General features: G+C 41.3%; 2 protein-coding genes across 8 annotated transcripts in view; one reads left to right on the top strand and one right to left on the bottom strand.

Annotated features, from left to right (window-relative positions):
- The first annotated feature begins 4,003 nt into the window (after positions 1–4,003).
- On the top strand, positions 4,004–7,234 carry LOC115266708 (DNA helicase MCM8). The gene is made up of 5 exons (XM_029873231.2): positions 4,004–4,488; positions 4,547–4,980; positions 5,088–5,889; positions 5,953–6,299; positions 6,411–7,234. Exons 1-5 carry the CDS (start codon positions 4,155–4,157, stop codon positions 7,041–7,043), a joined length of 2,550 nt encoding a protein of 849 aa, XP_029729091.2. The 5' UTR covers positions 4,004–4,154; the 3' UTR covers positions 7,044–7,234.
- A 9,985-nt stretch (positions 7,235–17,219) lies between these two features.
- The window catches only part of LOC109433308 (putative epidermal cell surface receptor), a 177,761-nt gene continuing 176,839 nt past the window's right edge, over positions 17,220–18,141 (bottom strand). For all 7 annotated transcript variants that reach the window (XM_029873233.2, XM_019709737.3, XM_019709738.3 and 4 more), the window contains 2 exons: positions 17,884–18,105; positions 17,220–17,818 (listed from right to left, as the gene is read on the bottom strand). In XM_029873233.2, the coding sequence (XP_029729093.2) occupies positions 17,811–17,818; positions 17,884–18,105 (230 nt within the window). In that variant the 3' untranslated portion in view covers positions 17,220–17,810. The remainder of the gene's footprint in view (positions 17,819–17,883; positions 18,106–18,141) is intronic.

The raw sequence follows: 18,141 nt of genomic DNA, 5'->3' as shown, positions 1-18,141 counted from the left end.
GTGTCATGCCCTCGCTTTATGTACAGATGAATATCACAACAATTACTCAAATTACCAATAAATTCGAAAGAAAATGAATTTAGTTTTGATTTTAATTTAAGAAAACTAAAAAAAAACCTGCAAAGTTCGGTGAACTGCAATTTATCTAATTTGAAAATCACCGTAAAATTGTGGAAAAATCACCGAAAGTTCTGTGAAATTCACAAAATCTGTAAAACAAATCACCGAAACGTTCGGTGAATTTGAAAGATGCGCATTTTCAATCTTCACAGATTGTTCGGTGAATCAGAAAATCACCGAACAGTTCACCGAAAGTTCTACTGTTGAGATTTTGGTGAAAGTTCTCAGAATTCTGCGATTTATTCTTAGTGTGTACCTTGTAAAATCAAGTTCAATTTCAACTGCTGTGTTAAAAAAAACAGCTAATATAAACAGAATTCACTATGCGTAGCACATAATCAAAAGTTGATGGTTGATGTATCATTAAAAATATATTTTACACAGTTAATTATTATTGATAGCTAATTACACTGAGTTTTTCTCTTGGTTCTCCACAAACTCATTTTTATATGTAGATGTAGAATTTGAATAAAAAAATTATTGACGATTGCTTGAATTTGTAGACTCTAGTGCAGTTTTGATTTAGTGAGATACAATTTGCACACTCACTAATTTTAGTAGGCGTGTACATGAAAATATTTGACGTTTCAATGTCTTAATGTTTTTAATGTTCAGAAACAACATATCAATTTGTTAAGATCTGCACGACTTCTTCCAAGATGGTTGTACACCATAGATTAAAATGTGTAAAAAATGTGTGGCTTTTAGCTTAGATATTCTTCCCATACAAAATTTGAAGGGCTTGTGCACTCTCAATTTTCAACCAAATCAGCTCAATTTTTGGGAAAAGGCTTAGAATCTGGTTACGAATCGAATAAACGGCGTGGAGCAAAAACGAACCACGCTAAGGAACACTCAATCTCGTTTTACGCGATTTTGGTCATTTGCGGAGGGCAAATGCGCAATTTCTCGAAGTTACGCGAACTTTTTTACACGAACTTTTTTTTCGCGGGCGCATCCATTGCCTAAAAACAGAATTGAGTGTACTTCGAATATTAATTCCAGATGGAATTATTGGAGCAATATCTAGACTGCCCATAACCACAAACTTAACAAACTTAACAACTTAACCCATAACCACAAACTTAACTTATAATGAGTTTGTGCCATAACTGCATATCGTAACATTTGCAGTTTTTGTCAATATTGAGTTAATATCGGGAATCATCTCCGAATCATCAGTACTTTCATCCATCCAAATGAACTTGTATAAATCTACAATAGGGTAAAAAATATAATTTGGACATGTATGTAATTTGGACATGCACGGCAATGTATGTCTTGTTCCGGGGAGCTAATAAAAGTAGATACTTCTCAATATCGATTATTTGATCCAACAGACCCTATTCTGATGACTTACGTTGAGAATAATTAAGAATTAAGAATTTACTTCAAAATTATCGAAAATACAGGGGATGGCCAAAATGTTTCGGATAGGCAACTTTTTTTCTCCCACAAAAAAATTCAACATGCTGTAGCTTTTCATAGAGTGCATCAAAAAATCTCAAATTTTGACTGTTTGCCAACCTATAATATGTGCATCATTGGTACAAATTTGGGCTCGATTGATTGATATTTCGTGAAGTTAGAATCGTTCGGGTAAAACACTATTTTTTAACAACTAATTTTTGAACTGTCATATCTCGGAAACCAGTGAACCGAATTGAATGAATTTTTAAACGTTTATCAACAATATATTGATACTTAATACGACGTTATAAAATATAATGTTATCTCACGGTGAATTAAGTTATACCGGGTTGAAATTTTTACCCATATAGAGGAAAATAAGTCAAATTTACAATACCCCACAAAAACTATTAAATGTGTTCTTCCTTCAATCTTAAGGACAAGGTATTTGGAGTACATTGCTCAAAATTTCTAGAGCACCGTTTTTTAGAACCGTTGAACGGATTTGGATTAAAATGCATCACGCTGTTGACAACCACTGAACAATTAGCGTGATGCATTTTCATCCAAATCCGTTCAACGGTTCTAAAAAACGGTGGTCTAGAAATTTTGAGCAATGTACTCCAAATACCTTGTCCTTAACAGGCTCTAATATATCTGATTAGAGATAATTTGAGAACAGAAGTGGAAAATCTTTGGATATCAACACTAAAATTTATTGACATTGATGTGAAAAAATTACATTTTTTCGAGAAAAATCCAAAAAGTGTCAATCCATGATAACTTTTTTCAACGTTTAAAAAGCATTTTTGTTTTAATAGTTTGTGAAGCATTTCCATATTGTTAGTGTACGTTCAAAATTTCATTCCATTCGGTTCACTGGTTTCCAAGATACGACAGCTCAAAAATGAGTTGTCTGAAAAATAGTGTTTTACCCGAACGGTTCTAACTTTGCGAAAGATTAAACAATCGAGCCCAAATTTGTACCAATGATGCACATATAATAAGTTGACAAACAGTCAAAATTTGAGATTTTTTGATGCGCTCTATGAAAAGTTATAGCATGTTGAACTTTTTTGTGAGAGAAAAAAAGTTGCCTATCCCAAACATTTTGGCCATCCCCTGTATAAACTATTTCACTAAAACCCCTCAAATGCACTACTATGCAAGACCTGATGCAAGACGTCATACACTTCGCAGTCACATACAATATTCACCTTAAAATCGTTGAATTAATAATTGTAAGAAATTTAAAAGCCTTAGTGCAATGAAAAATGTTCAATAAAGAAGCATTAGGCAGCCAATCTCTTAACATTCATCTAGAACGCCTAAAATAGGTGGTGTCCAAAATACGCTACAAGTTTTCTACTGTAAATATATGATGGTCATTAGTATGGGACAAACATCAAAGTCTCGCTCCAGTCGACTTTTTTGATTCAATTTAGGTCCCATATTAACTGTGCAAAATTTCAGCGCAATCAGTGAAACTATAATTTAGCGTAAGCGGTTCAAAGTTGTGATAGGATTTACTATGGGAAAAGTTACACTTTCAGATAAAAAATCCCCGAGGTCGCCCCTTGTCTCCTTAATTCAAATCGATCAAAGCTTCTTATAGAAAAAGACATTTATGAAACTTTCCTTCGAAGACCGCAAAACAATAGGGTGCTTGTGGAAAAAGATATTGATTTATTTCCAATTAGTGATCCAAAGAACGACTTTTTGTTTTGTGTTATTAGCAGCACTGTAGCTGCTGCCTTGGCTGTTGCTGTTTCTGGGGGTGGTGATGCCTCCCGCCACCCCAAGCGCTACCCTACACAACAACGGCAGCAGCAGTGCTGCTGATAAAACAAAACAAAAAGCCGTTCGTTGTATCACTAATCGGTAATAAATCAATAACTTTTTCCACAAGCATCCAATCCTTTTGCGGTCTTCGAAGGAAAGTTTCATAAATGATTTTTCGATAAGAAACGTTGATCGATTTCAATTAAAAAGACTAAGGGCGACCTCTGGGATTTTTTGTTTGAAAGTGGAACTTTTTCTATAGTAAATCCTATGCAAATTTTGAATAGCTTGCGCTAAATTATAGTTTCACCGATTGCGCTGAAATTTTGTACGGTTCATATGGGACCTAAATGGGATCTAAAAAGTCGACTGGAGCGAGAATTTATTCTTTCCATACAAGCGTGTCCCATACTAACGATCATATCATATTATAAGCCTATTAGTAACTTTGCAAAATAATCAATTGCTTTCTAAGGAAGCTAGAGGACGATTTTTCCAACGTTATCCTCAACCTGTCCAAAATACATGAATTCAGTAACAAATTTTGAAAACGACGTATAATCAACGGTAAAGCGGATCCTCTGATTTTCTGAATTTTCTCTTCGGGTAGTCACCGAGAGTTTTGTCGGTATTTTCCTCGATATGTTCGATATAATCGCCCATTGCTGAGCAGTTGTCAAATTTGTTGTTTGTGTTTTTGTTTTTATCGCTAGTCGTTTTGTTTTGCCGGCGTTAATAATTTAAATTGTTCTACCAAAACATCAAATAATTAGTTTTAATCATTGTAACTAGTTAAAAGCTGTTAACAATCACACGTGTATCAGTTAAAGTGATTCGTACGCATGGATCCGGGTGCTGGACCGTCCACATCGCGAGGCGGTGGCCGATCATCGCGCGGTAATTCACGAGGCGCGACTGCTGGTCGTTCTTGGCGGGGTCGCGGTTTTTGGCGACCGTACAACCGTGGGGGCGGCCCCGGAGGCCCACCCCGAGAGCGTCCCGTAGGATATGCCCTTCCACGGCTGGACGATGATGGAGAACAATCTGCGGACCGTGGGTCCCCATCGGGATTGCTGCCGGTTGGATCACAATCATCTCAACAGCCACTATTGTCGGTGATGCTGGAAAAGGAACCGTGCGAGTATCCAGGTTGGAAGCTGTATCTACCGCAGGAAGGTTGGTTGTATGTAGCATCTGTTGGTAACTTGAGGATAATTCTTGATATGTATTTTAGGATATCGCGAGGGGTCATCCACTCTGCAAAAGATTCAGGCAGCGGAACGACATTATGGTAAACTTCCTGAGCAGTACGATCTGTCGGCAATTAGGACCAACCTTTGGTTCGAGTTGGACATTAGCGTGGGTGAAGCAGATCCAACATTCATGCAAGATTGGCCCACATTTCGCCAGGATTTGGTGGACAATCCGGAGCAAACGTTGGCCATGGCTGGACTGGCCATGCACCAAGTGGTCACCAAGGCGCTTGTAGGGGAACTTTCATCACAATCGTCCGACGCGTCGCAGTCCCATGACAAGCTGATGCTGCAGGCCATACGCCCCAGAGTTGTCGGTCATGGACCGGAGGTCCATTTGCGGCACATGAAAATCAACAGTTTCGGAAAGTTGTTTGCTGTTCGAGGAACTATCATCAGGGCGGGCAATTCCCAGGTTTGTATAATTTATGAATTCGTTACCACAGCTAATTAAGCGGCCTGTGGTATCCTGCTAATGGTAAGCTTGGACGGTAATATACAAATTGCCTGTATCGTTTCCAGGTACTCAACTCATGGATGGCGTTTCGGTGTTCGCTGTGCCATGGTCAGCAAGCAATCCGACAAACAGATGGAATGTTGACCCTTCCTACGTCCTGCCGGGAAGGCTGTAAGGCAAGGAGCAACTTTATTCCAATGAGATCATCGGTATTCACACGAACAGAGGCATTCCAAACAGTACGCTTGCAGGAATCTATGTTAGGAGCTCGTTCCGGACACGGTCAGGTTCCGAGGAGCATCGAGGTGGAGTTGACTCATGAACTGGTGGACGCTGTTTGCCCAGGAGATGACGTTACGATTACTGGGATATTGAAAGGCCGCCCCCAAGAGGAGAACAGTTCAAAGGCACGCACCACGGCCAGCATGTATAAAATGTACATGCAAGCAGTAGCCGTTCGGAGCAACAAGAATTCATTGGCCAGTTGGCATCGAGCGGCGGAATTCTCCGACTTGGATATGGAAGCCATTCGAACAATTCGATCGGAACCTTGCCCATTTCGATTGTTGGTTCAATCGTTGTGTCCGATGATTTACGGACATGAAATGATAAAGGCTGGCCTTCTACTGGGATTGTTTGGAGGTGCTTCCATAACCAAGGGTCGGCGTGCAGAGATTCACGTCTTAATTGTTGGCGATCCCGGAATCGGGAAGAGCCAGATGCTACAATCATGCGCAGAAGTGTCTCCCAGGGGCATTTTCGTTTGTGGGAATAGCACCTCCAATGCCGGATTGACTGTGGCCGTTCGGACCGAGAAAGGTTCCGGAGGAGCTTTGGAAGCAGGTGCACTGGTGCTTGCAGATCAAGGTGAGCCAATTTTCTTCTATTTGGCTGAATTAGATTCTCTATTTTATTGATTTAACTTCTCAGGTGCTTGCTGCATCGATGAGTTTGACAAAATGTCGGGAAATCATCAGATACTGCTGGAGGCCATGGAACAGCAAGTGGTAAGCGTTGCCAAAGCGGGGGTGATTTGTTCACTACCAGCCCGTACGTGCATCCTCGCCGCAGCAAATCCATCCGGGGGACACTACGACAAATCCAAAACCGTATCGGAGAATCTCAAAATGAAACCAGCTCTCCTGTCTCGGTTTGATTTGGTTTTCATTCAGCTGGATCGTCCGAACGCTCATCTGGATAATTTGTTGGCCGCTCATGTCCAGCGTCTACACGGAATGCAAAATGGACAACAACCAGCGCAGGGTGCTGCATTCCAGGTAAGGATGCCACGAACTCAATGAAACTTGATGAGAGTTGCAAGTTCTAGAAGTTCGAAACCTTGACACTCAAAAGAAACAATTGCTAACTATTTGTGTTCCTGATTCCAGGCTCTTCTAATCGGAATGGGAACATCAACCTTGCACGGATCACAAGCCGAGGTGCCTCTCCATGAACGATTGAAAATCAGGGCTAACGAGAAAATGGACCTGCTACCGGTGGAACTCATCCAGAAGTACATCGCATACGCTCGTAAGAACGTCCATCCCAAGCTGACTGAAGAGGCCGCCCTGGAGATAAGAAACTTCTATGCGGAAATGCGCCGGGCCCAGCAGGGTATGGACTCGATTCCGGTGACGACCCGCCAACTAGAAGCGCTGGTGCGTCTTACCCAAGCTCGAGCACGAATGGATCTCGAATCGGAGGCCACCCTGCGACACGCCCAGGATGTTATCGCCATCCTGCGGTACAGTATGATCGACGTATTCAGCAACGATGTCGGAGATTTGCAACCGAATCGTCTGATGAACGGAGCGGGGGTGAGTCAAACGAGCCTGGTGAAACGTTACGTGCGACTGCTGCAATCCAAGGTGGCCACGCAGAACAAAACCATTTTCTCGCTGGCGGAGCTGAAACAGATGGCTGGCGTTGGAACGGATTTTAACCGGCTGCTGGATGCGTTGAACATTCAAGGATTTCTGCTCAAGAAGGGACGAGATTTGTACAAATTTATGGCGGATTGAGAGTAAGTAAGACTTCAGCTATTTACATATATGTACTTTGTTGACCATGTCAACGATTTGTCTCATAATTTTCAATGAATTCGATAAGTCTGTTTTATTTAAGTTTTGTGGAGTTACATTTTGATTTTTCGTTTGTCTTTTAAATTGATACCACCAACATAAACTGTATTCGAAAAAAAAGTAGCTGGATCTACAATTTACTTCAAGTTAGCTTTTTTTTGGCGACACTTGTTTTGAAGAAGTTACATTAGTTAAATAGTGCTTTTTAAGGTTGTGATACTTTTTATTCTGTCCCAAGCTAGTGGCTACTGCTTCTGACTCGTATGCAAAAGGTAAAGGGTTCAATCCCTGGCTCGTTATTTCCTCTTGCATTGTATCTTTTTTGTCTTCCTTCTCCCTCTTCTCTACATACAACTCATGTTTATTCATATGTTCATAACCATCTCTAGAATCAGAATCGGTTTTCCGGTATTGCTCTCAGATTAATTTTCCTTCGGGATTCCTTCCGGAGATCGGGACGAATTCTTCTAAAGTTCCGTCAGGAGTTTCTCTTAGTGGTTTTCCATGATAGACTCCCAACAGTTTAGGGGCCGTCCATATACCACGTGGATAACTTGGAGGGGGAGGGGGTATAAGAATAGTCCACGCTTGTCCACGGAGAGGGAGGTGGGGGTCTAACAAATGTCCACGTGGACATCATTGATATAAGAATAAGTCAGCAAACATTCACTAACGAAAAAAGTTATATAGCATTATTTATGCGATTCAATTTTATAACAGATCTCTCTCACATTTTAATTCATTATTCCACTCTTTTTTTAGTTGAAGGGGCTTCTATGAGGAAAAAATCATGCTGGTCAGAAAAATTTAAAATTCTACATTTTTCGATGAGTTTCTTAATGGATTTCTCGAAATTGCATACCAATTTTCTAAACTACTTTGAAGTTTCAAAATATTTGTGCAGATTTTCCAACTCGTGCATACACGAGTTTATTTTAAAATTTGAGATTTTTGTATTCTGCTGAATTCTAAATTTTAACACTATAATTTTTTGAAATGATTCTGTCACCCTTTTTTCTATAAGAATCAAGAAAATGGAATATTAAAAAAAAATACCTCTTCATAAAAGTTTTTAATAAAAAAAATCAGACAATCATGCATTAAAAAAAAAGTTTAATTAAAACCAATGTAGAAAACTTGTTCCTATCTTTTACCTCCTAAAGAAAGGTTTTGACAGGAAGTCACTCAAAGTGATTTTGGCATTTGTTTTGCTTAAAAAATACATAGCATCTATCTATTATGAAAATTGTTGAATATTGGTAACTCGTAAACTTTGATATTCAAGACATTGTTTACGGAAAAAAAATCTTTTAAATTTTTAAAATATAAAAAAACACTTTTTTGTGTTGTCCACGTGGACATTGGGGGAGGGGGGTAGGGGTGAACGAAAAGTCCACGCTTGTCCACGGGGAGGGGAAGGGGGTCAAAAATGATGATTTTTCTGTCCACGTGGTATATGGACGGCCCCTTATCGCGGGATTTTTGCGAGACTTCGACAGTAGAAGTTCCCCAGGGCTTTCTTCCAGAAAAAATTCCGCGATATTTTTTGGACAGGGTGTCTACTATCTGGAAAACCGGGAATGGAATCCTAAGTGAAATTTTATTTAACAGGGAAAACCTGGAATACTCAGGGAATATTGTGAATAGTATTGGGGTGGGGCGGGGCAAGATGGGTCGCGGGGCAAGATGGGTCAGTGCCATTTTCGGGCGCATTACTCTTGTTTTAATTATGTTAATAATTTTGTTAGATGACCAGCATGAATATACAAAAGCTTGGAGCATTGATTGAAAAATTATTCACTCTCATTGGAAATAAAAAATAAAATGGTTTTTAGCCATTTTTCTTAAGCGATACATTCCATATAATCTCCATATAAACGGCCGCGGGGCAAGATGGGTCACCTTCAATTTTGAACGTATTTTTAGAGCATTCAAATGATAATTATTTTTTATTACAAGACTATCTCATAAATGACTTCAATCAAGCGGAATGAACGCTCAAAATTAAAACATAAAATTATGATAATTTTTTAGTGAAAACATCGATTTTCAAGTTGCTTTAGGACCACTCAAATCGTAAAGTCTTTCATATTCCAAATAAATTTATAAAATGTTTACTAGTAGCTCTTGTTTACTCAGTATGGATATGGAGCATATATGAATATGGAACAAATCTTATATTTTGACGTTTTTCGTTGAGAAAATGTAAATTACCTAAAAGGTGACCCATCTTGCCCCGCACTTTTTTCACGGCGCAAAATCGATCACTTTTTAAAACTGCTTGTTTAACATCATATTTTGTATTTAATAAACTTTTTATCGATTTTTAGCATAGCTAACTAGTGTATTAAAGAGTAGCGGACGAATACAAACCAAAACGATTTGTATTTACAAAGTTACGGTGATCCATCCTTAGGTGACCCATCTTGCCCCGCCCCACCCTACTTGTAGATCTACTCAGAAACGGAGTCCACAGAGTTTACTGCATCGTGGGTATGAATAAAAAAAAATGTCGATTAAGTAGTGGTAGTGTATCCATATAGAAAATCGGCTACAAAATTTTTTCGAGAAATTCCGTCAGGGTTATTTTTTAAAAGTTCTTTGGAAATACTCCTGAAATTCCTCTCAGGGTTTTTTACAAGATTCCTTCCGTATTTTTTCACGCCATGTGTCTTGGTATTCCTTTTTGAATTCCTTTCGGAGATTCTCCCGGATTCCTAACAGCATTTTTCAAAGATTCAAACATTTCTTTCCAGAACTTTTCCTTGAAAATCTTTCCTAGTATTGCTCCCAGAGTTTCCGTGGGTTTCTAGCAGGATTCATCCCGAGATCTTCACAAATGTATCTCTAAGGATATACCGCAAGTGTTAATGCGGAATTTCTGTAAGCATTTCTCTTGGGATTCCTCTTGCAAGTGTTATTCCTGGGGTTTCTGCTAAAGCTCTTCCAACGGTTTTAAGAAGTTTTTCACTTATGTTCTGCAGGAATTTCTTCCGAAGTGTTCTGTGATTTCTACAAGAAATTTCGCTTTCTTCTAGAGTTTCTCTTTAACTTTTTAGGGAAGTTTCAGCTGGTACATTTCCCAAACGCTGAGTCGAAAAGGAGAGCGTCCAACAAAGCTCTGGTCCTCACAAGTTCCTTCCTGCTTCCACGGGTCAAGCGATGACAAAGACTGCCAGCTAAGAGTTGTGTGCTTAGCTGGTAGTACAGCCTGGGCACTGTTGTCCTTCTTACTTCAGCTAGATTGAGGAGGTACGTCTCGAGCGTCTGTTCACCAAGGAGATGCGGCTCAAACAGCGTCTGTTCTGGCATCTACCGGCTGAGTATGAAATGCTCCTCCACCGGAAGCTACACCTAAGGTTGCAGCCCCACCACGGTGGATAGGGGCCCTTAGGCCAACAACCTTCTGTTTCCGAAACCCAAAAAACCGTTACTGAAACCGAAAATAAAAGATTACGAACTGATTCAACGGCAACGACTTTTAGCACGAAACAACTGACAAGAATTGGAACTTGGAATGTATTAATCCTAGCCCAGCAGGGTAAACTGGCACAACTAGCCAATGAGGCATGCCGTATGAAGCTTGAGATACTAGGACTGAGTGAAGTCCGTTGGCCGAACTTTGGAGAACACAGATTGGCGTCGGGTCAAATTCTGCTATACTCTGGCCTACGAGGTGAACACGCTCCTCGCCACCGTGGAGTTGGTTTCCTGCTCAGCGCTAACGCCCTCGCCGCGCTCATGAAGTGGGAACCTATTGATAAAAGGATAATTGTAGCCAGCTTCAGAACACGGGTTCGAAACCTTACCATGATCCAATGTTACGCGCCAACCGATGCTGCCGAATTGCAAGATAAAGAGAACTTTTACAGCCAACTGAATGCTGTCGTGGACAAGACTCCGAAAGGTGATATCAAGATCCTCATGGGCGACTTCAACGCGAAGGTTGGTTCCGATAACTTGGTCTGTGAGCACGTCAAGGGACGCCATGGTCTCGGAGAAATGAGCGAAAACGGAGAGCTGTTTGCAGAGTTTTGTGGCAACAATGACATGGTGATTGGGGGGGGTGGGGGCTGGCTCACCAACACTTCCGGTCCGCTTTAGTGCTTTATGCATCATTGTGGCCAGGTGTTGTTCTAGTTTTTCCAACTGTATTGTAAAGCATGAGCGGTGATCCTTGGCATTCTTGTGTAAATTGGGGTACTCGGAATGTTGATCGATCATCGATTATTGCTGGCAGATGCAGTGGAAAGTTTGTCTTAATACGTATCAATCGTCTCTGACAAACGAGAAAAACTGACCTCACTGATTACCTGTCCCTGAGCCAAATTTGGTATAGAGTCTTCAGTCTCCGATTAATCGCTTCATGTTTGATGGAGGCTTTTAATCCAATGGGTTACATAGCCGCTATCCGAATGAAGAGAGTAATGTTCCGCGTAATATATCACAAATCAAAAGAGGTGCGGTACATTACGTAAAGCGGATATACTGAATTGGGTACCAGACCAAGTCCCTGCTGGGTGGCACGAAATAGGTGAGCCATAGACAATAGAATCGTCAATGTCGTAGGGCATAGTATGTGACTATTGTCGAAACAACACTATTTTTGGTCATTGTCCAACCAAAATCATAAGCGGCGTCCACTTACACTAAGCGCATAACTATGTTAGGGTCAAGATTAGGATGAAATCATTGGTAAAATATAATAACACTTTTTAGTTTGTGTAGTTAGTTGAACTAGAGTTAACTTTTTATTGAGACATTTTCTGTAGGTTTATTCTGGATTACAATACATTAGCTGTCCTTTAACTGAATTATTTTATAACAGTAAACAACTTTATTCCTTTTTGATAAAAGATGTATTAACAAAAGCATTTCAATGTGGACAAAGAATTGCCAAACTATACATCTGATCAGATATTTTTCCGGTATTAAATTTGGGGTGGAGAGTTAAACACTTACGGAAAATAGTTTTTAAATGTCAGACAAACTTCACATGAACACAGCTACCAATAAACCAAACCTTCTCTACTGTCTTCTCATTTTGCCGCTTCCTATCCTCAATTGAACTTATCTGACACTAGTTAGGACTGTCTGTGGAAGATCCGGGTTTCTAATTCTGTGTAGGACTTGTTAAAACGGGATGCCTGATATGTACTGCGGACAAATGGGCTGGAAGCACTGAGCAATCACAATTACTGTCGTACTAATCATATTAAATGCATGCTTTTCTACTTACATCCCGAACGTCGCCAACCGGCAAAGAGGACATGATGAAAAAACGCGAGATGGCCCTAACAAAAACTAGAAAGGCGATGAAAATGATCACCGATGCAACGATATGGAAACAAAATAGATGAGAAATTATCGACCAAATCAAAATCTGTGAACATATCGCTAATGTTCTTTATCATTCTTTCTTTTTCTCGTTTCAGCAACAAAATCGAAACCTCGCTATTATCTCTTTATTTTCTGCCTCTTCCCATCCTATTCCCACATCTTCTTATATCCTCTACCCCATCTATTTAATGTATCTGACACTTGTTGGGACTGGTAACGCCAGCGCCTGCCTGTGGAAGATCCCGGTGTGCTAATTCGGTGTAGGACATGTTAACGGGGGAGGCTTAGTAGGTCCACATCTGCCTACAAGCAGATGGGCTGACAGTTGTCGGCCTGGGTGTGGACTGAGCAATTACAATTACAATGACATGGTGATTGGGGGATCGCTCTTTCCTCATCGACCAGTGCACAGAGTGACATGGGTTTCCCGTGATGGTATTACGTAAAATCAAATCGACAACACCTGCATCAGCCAAAAATGGAGACGGAGCCTTCTTGATGTGCGGAACAAACGTAGCGCCGACATTGCGTCCGACCATCATCTCATTATCGGCGAGATCGGACTGCGAATTGCCAGGACCCAGCGACAGGAGCCGGGCGCCGGTTCAACACACGCCGACTAAAAGACGCTGCGGTAACAAGGTCCTTCGTCGAGGAGCTAGAGAACTGTGCTGCGAATATTCCAGGAGGTGGAAGCGTAGAAGATCAATAGGGCGCCATCAAAAACGCCTTTATCGTCACCGGCGAGAATAATTTGGGTGAGCTACGCACCCGAAAAAAGCAGTGGATCACAGATGTTACCTGGAGGAAGATAGATGAGCGAAGGAACGCCAAAGCCGCGATAGAGCGAGCGAAAACACGAGGAGCCAAAGCCGTAGCCCGTCAGCGCTATTCGGCTCTCGAGAAGGAAGTGAAACGCTCATGTAGACATGACAAAAGAGCGTGGGGGCGGACTCCCTAGTCGACGAAGGCGAGAAAGCCGCAAACACAGGCGACATCCGTCTCCTCTACGATGTCTCACGTCGCCTTAGTGGGACCAAAATGAATGCTACGATGCCCGTAAAAGACACGTCTGAACAGTAACTGACCGACCCGACTGACCAGTTGAAACGCTGGTTCGGTCACCTTTTTCAAGTGTCGGTCACGCCATCAACATCTCAGCATGAGCTGCCAAGGGTTCAACACATTACCCGTGTCAACACTGAAGGTCCGTCAGTGCAGGAGATAGAAACAGCCATCCGTATCCGTAGCATGAAATCGAACAGAGCCCCAGGGGTCGATCGCATATCAGCTGAGATGCTCAAAGCTGACCCCGTAGCATCCGCACAACTACTGCATCTTTTATTCTGCCACATATGGGAAACCGCGACATTTCCGGCCGACTGGATGCAAGGCGTCTTGGTAAAGGTACTCAAAAAGGGTTACCTGACTGTATGCGATAATTGACGGGGCATCATGTTATTGTGTATCGTACTCAAAGTCCTCTGCAAAGTGATCCTTAACCGGATACAGAAGAAAATTGACGCAACTCTCCGACGGCAGCAAGCAGGATTTCGTGCCGGACGATCATGTGTGGACCACATTGTCACGCTCCGTATCATCTTGGAACAAATCAATGAATTCCAAGAATATCTCTACCTGGTGTTCATTGATTACGAAAAAGCTTTCGACCAATCTAGACGGTCTCAATTACGAAAACATGTGGGGAGCCCTCAAGCGTAAGGGTGTCCCTGAGAAAATAATCGGCCTCATTGAAACACAGTACAGGGCATTTTCGTGCAGAGTACTGCACAACGGTGTTTTGTCCGATCCCATCCGGGCCGTTGCTGGAGTGAGGCAAGGATGTATACTATCACCGCTACTGTTCCTCATCGTAATCGACGAGGTTCTGGTTGGTGCGATTGACCGTGAACCAAATCGTGAATTGCTGTGGCAACTCATTACCATGGAGCACCTAAATGACTTTGAACTGGCTGATGACGTTGCTCTCCTAGCTCAACGGCACTCTGATATGCAGAGCAAGCTCGATGATCTTGCCAATCGCTCCTCATCGGCAGGTCTTACCATCAACGTCAAATCGTTGTATGTAAACACGGTCAACCCTTTCAGCTTTACGGTAGCTGGGCAATCAGTGGAGAATGTTGATAGCTTCCAATATCTTGGTAGCCAAATGGTGGCACCGAGATCGACATAGGTGCACGGATCAAGAAGGCGAGGGCGGCCTTTGCGAGTTTAAGAAATGCATGGAAAAACAACCAGATCAGTCGACGCACAAAAATCCGAATTTTTAACTCGAACGTGAAATCTGTGCTGCTACCTATAGGGTAATTGATCCGATCATGGAGGAGTTAAGCGCTGGGTTCATGTTTAAACCACAATTGTATCGCCCCAAGCAAACTTTTTACATGGATTGAATTGAAAATAATAAAATCCATCCTTAATCTACGGGAAAATAACGAAATATTGCCACTTTGATGTTGTTATGAGCATTTTATTCGTTTTTATCTGAAAGATCATTGTGTTCCTAATGTTGCGGTATGTGTTCCTAATGTTGCGGTATTTTGTTCCTATTGTTGCGGTATCCCATTGAAATCATATGGGATACCGCAACATTAGGAACACTACCGCAACAATAGGAACACAGCAGCAAACACATTTATGAAAATATTTTTTTAAAATAGGTTTTTGGGCAAATCTTAAGCAAACAAATGGTGCAATCTCATAATTTAAGCACCATACATCTATTAAAAATACCTTTTGGTAACATTTCAGTCGAAAAAGTGCTCAATTGCCATTACCGCAACAATAGGTACTACCGCAACGATGGGAACAATTACCCTAGGTACGCCATACTTGGTGTGTATCAGCGGAGAACACGCAACGGCTGCAGGTCATCATCAATAGATGCCTGCGGTATATAATTCGTGCATGGCGGTCTCACAATTGGATCTCCAACGTGGAGCTCCATCGTCGATGTCATCAAAAGCCGATAGCGACAGAAATTCGGGAGCGAAAGTGGAGGTGGGTCGGCCACACTCTACGCAGGGGGAGGAAACGAAATCTGCAAGCAAGCATTAGATTGGAACCCATCAGGACATCGCAGCAGAGGCAGACCCAGAGGCTCATAGCGGCGCAGCCTCAACAACGAAATCATGTAAGTCGACAGAAATTTGACCTGGCCACAGGTCAAGGCGATGTCTGGCAATCGCCAAGGATGGAAATCTTTCAATTCGGCCCTCTGCACCACCGTGGGTGCCCAGGACTGAAGGTAAGTAAGTTCACGGAATTTTTTTGAGATTTCTCTCGTTACTTCGAGAGAAAGATTCCTTCCTGGGTTGATCCTGGGATGTCTCAGAGTTTTCCAGAATTTATCCTGGACTTTCTCCTAAGATGTTTAGAGAGTCTTCTGGGATTTCTGCAAAAGCTACTGCTGGTATTTCTCATGGAGCTCGTTCCGTATTTTTTTTCTTCGGATATTTTCCTAGGCTTTTCCTTGTAGTTATACCTGAGATTATTTTCTTACAAATTTTCTCGGGATTATTCCCAGAGCTCTTCCCGGAATCTCTACCAGAAATTATCCCGAGATTCTGAATGCTCCTCTTTGGGATTTCTTAAAAAAATTGCTCTCAATGCTATTGCAGGATTTCTCGTAATATGTCCTGGGATAAGTTACGAGATTTCTTGTAAGAAATTTCCGGAGAAATATCTGAAGGAATCCCGGTCAAATTTTGCGAAAATCTCCGCAAAGACTTATTGGAGAAATCTCGAGAGGAACTACGAACTAAAACCTGAGAGAAACTGGAAAATCTCGGAAAAAAAGTTCTGCGACTGATCCCAGGAGGAAATATTAAGAAAATTTATGGAGGAACTATTAAAACCTCTAAAAGTAATCCCGGGAGGAATCCCGCACGGAAAACCACGATAAATATCTAAAAACGATCTCTGGAAGAAATAATCCCTGGAAGAACTTTTGCAAAAATCCCTAGAGAAACTCTTGGAAAACTACCCCGAAACCGCTAAGAGAAATTCCTGGAAGAACAATACAAAAATTTTGGAAGGATCTCCGGGAGTAATCCAGCGATAAACTCTGGAAGAAAGTCCGGGGGTACATACTCTGGCAGAAAAAAACTCGAAAAACCTGAAATCATTAAAAATCTCGGAAGGAGCTATTTATGGAAGCAAATTCGTAAAAACCTCTGGATATTCTTGGAAAACTGGAGAAGGCCAGAAAACAAAAATGGATAATTTCAAGGAAAAACGCTGCGAGAAACTGAAATAGGGTGACGAAGGGTATTATCGGCAGGTTTGTTCTCTTCGTCATGCGGGGTTTTATGGGCCAAATTGCTTGAAATTTGGGCATATATATGTATATGAGTTATAACTCAGCTTGGTTAGGAAGGATTTAAGGCCAACTCTGAGTTCAACAGGTTTCAAAAAACCTTCAATGACGAAGAGAACAAAACTGCCGAGAATACGTAAGTTCCCCTAGTTATTTATGTAACGAGTTGCAAAAAGTTGATTTTGCAACGAGCCACATATGTACCTACAAAATTTAAAATTTAAATTTGTAATTTTTTTACTGCCGCCATGAGGCAGAATTTCTAACAAAAGTAAGGGTTCGGTCATTCAGACGTGCTGTGTATCGTTGAGTATGCTTCTTGTGTGATGTCGAATGAATGTTCGGAAGATATCCAGATGACTGATTCCCTTCTGCACTATCAACCGGCTCACACTCTCTGGCTTTCGGATACCTTCGAATGAACAGCACATGTCAACTATTTAAAAATAAATCTCTTATTTACATAAAAAGGTCCTCCTAAAAGATCATACAAGTATTTACCTACTTCGAAAAAGCTTAAAATGTCGTAGTTAAGAATAAATATGTACAGTCTTGAACTAAGATCAGATCCAACCTTACACTGGGATCGGAAAAAATGTACCTATAAAAGTACAAAAACACATTCGCAACATTCACACATTCGTTAATCGTCGTTCGAAGGTGCTTCGAGTAATTTGTTTCTTTTTACGTTCTCTACAAGGAATGGTCACTGGGAATTCAACGTGTTTGCCTTCTATTTGGCATGTTCTGCGGTGCTTTGCTTTGGATGGTTGGTTATTTCAACTAACAGAGTACGGGGTGTGGCGATACTTCCTAGGACGGAGATTCGTTTGACCTTTACAAGACCTGTGATGCATTGGAAAATGTTTTCTACTAGCTTCGAGCTTATGTACAATTGGAAGTTGGATCGTTTCGGTTGGAGAATAAATATACAAAATTTATGTGCCTGTGGTATCGATGGCAGTCGCGGCTAGATAAATAGATTAAAACCGTTGTTGTGTCGTACGGGAGCAGATGGAGCATCAGGTTCAGAGATCTGCAAGGGAAATAGAGTGTTTGCATTTGTTACGCGTTCAACCGACTGTCGCCATCAATACTTACTCATGGTTTCTTGCTGAATTTCAACTTTGTAGCTAGGATTATCGTACGACACTTCGTTCTTGCGAGGAGGTGTGATCGTGGCACTTTGTACTCGCCGTCTGGTGAGGATGAGCAGCAATATCAGAGTGGACATGACTGCTAGGGCAGCTATGACTGCTACCACTACTAATGGCCCATAGTAGTCACCAGGAGAGGTGTCCACACCGGCAACTGATAATTTACCTTAAAAATAAGAATACACATGAAATTATTATTTAG

Source organism: Aedes albopictus, chromosome 3 (assembly GCF_035046485.1).
Source record: "Aedes albopictus strain Foshan chromosome 3, AalbF5, whole genome shotgun sequence".
Taxonomy (NCBI): Eukaryota; Metazoa; Arthropoda; class Insecta; order Diptera; family Culicidae; genus Aedes; species Aedes albopictus.
Note: the sequence above shows the minus strand (reverse complement) of the source record. Positions and strands in the feature narration are given on the sequence as shown.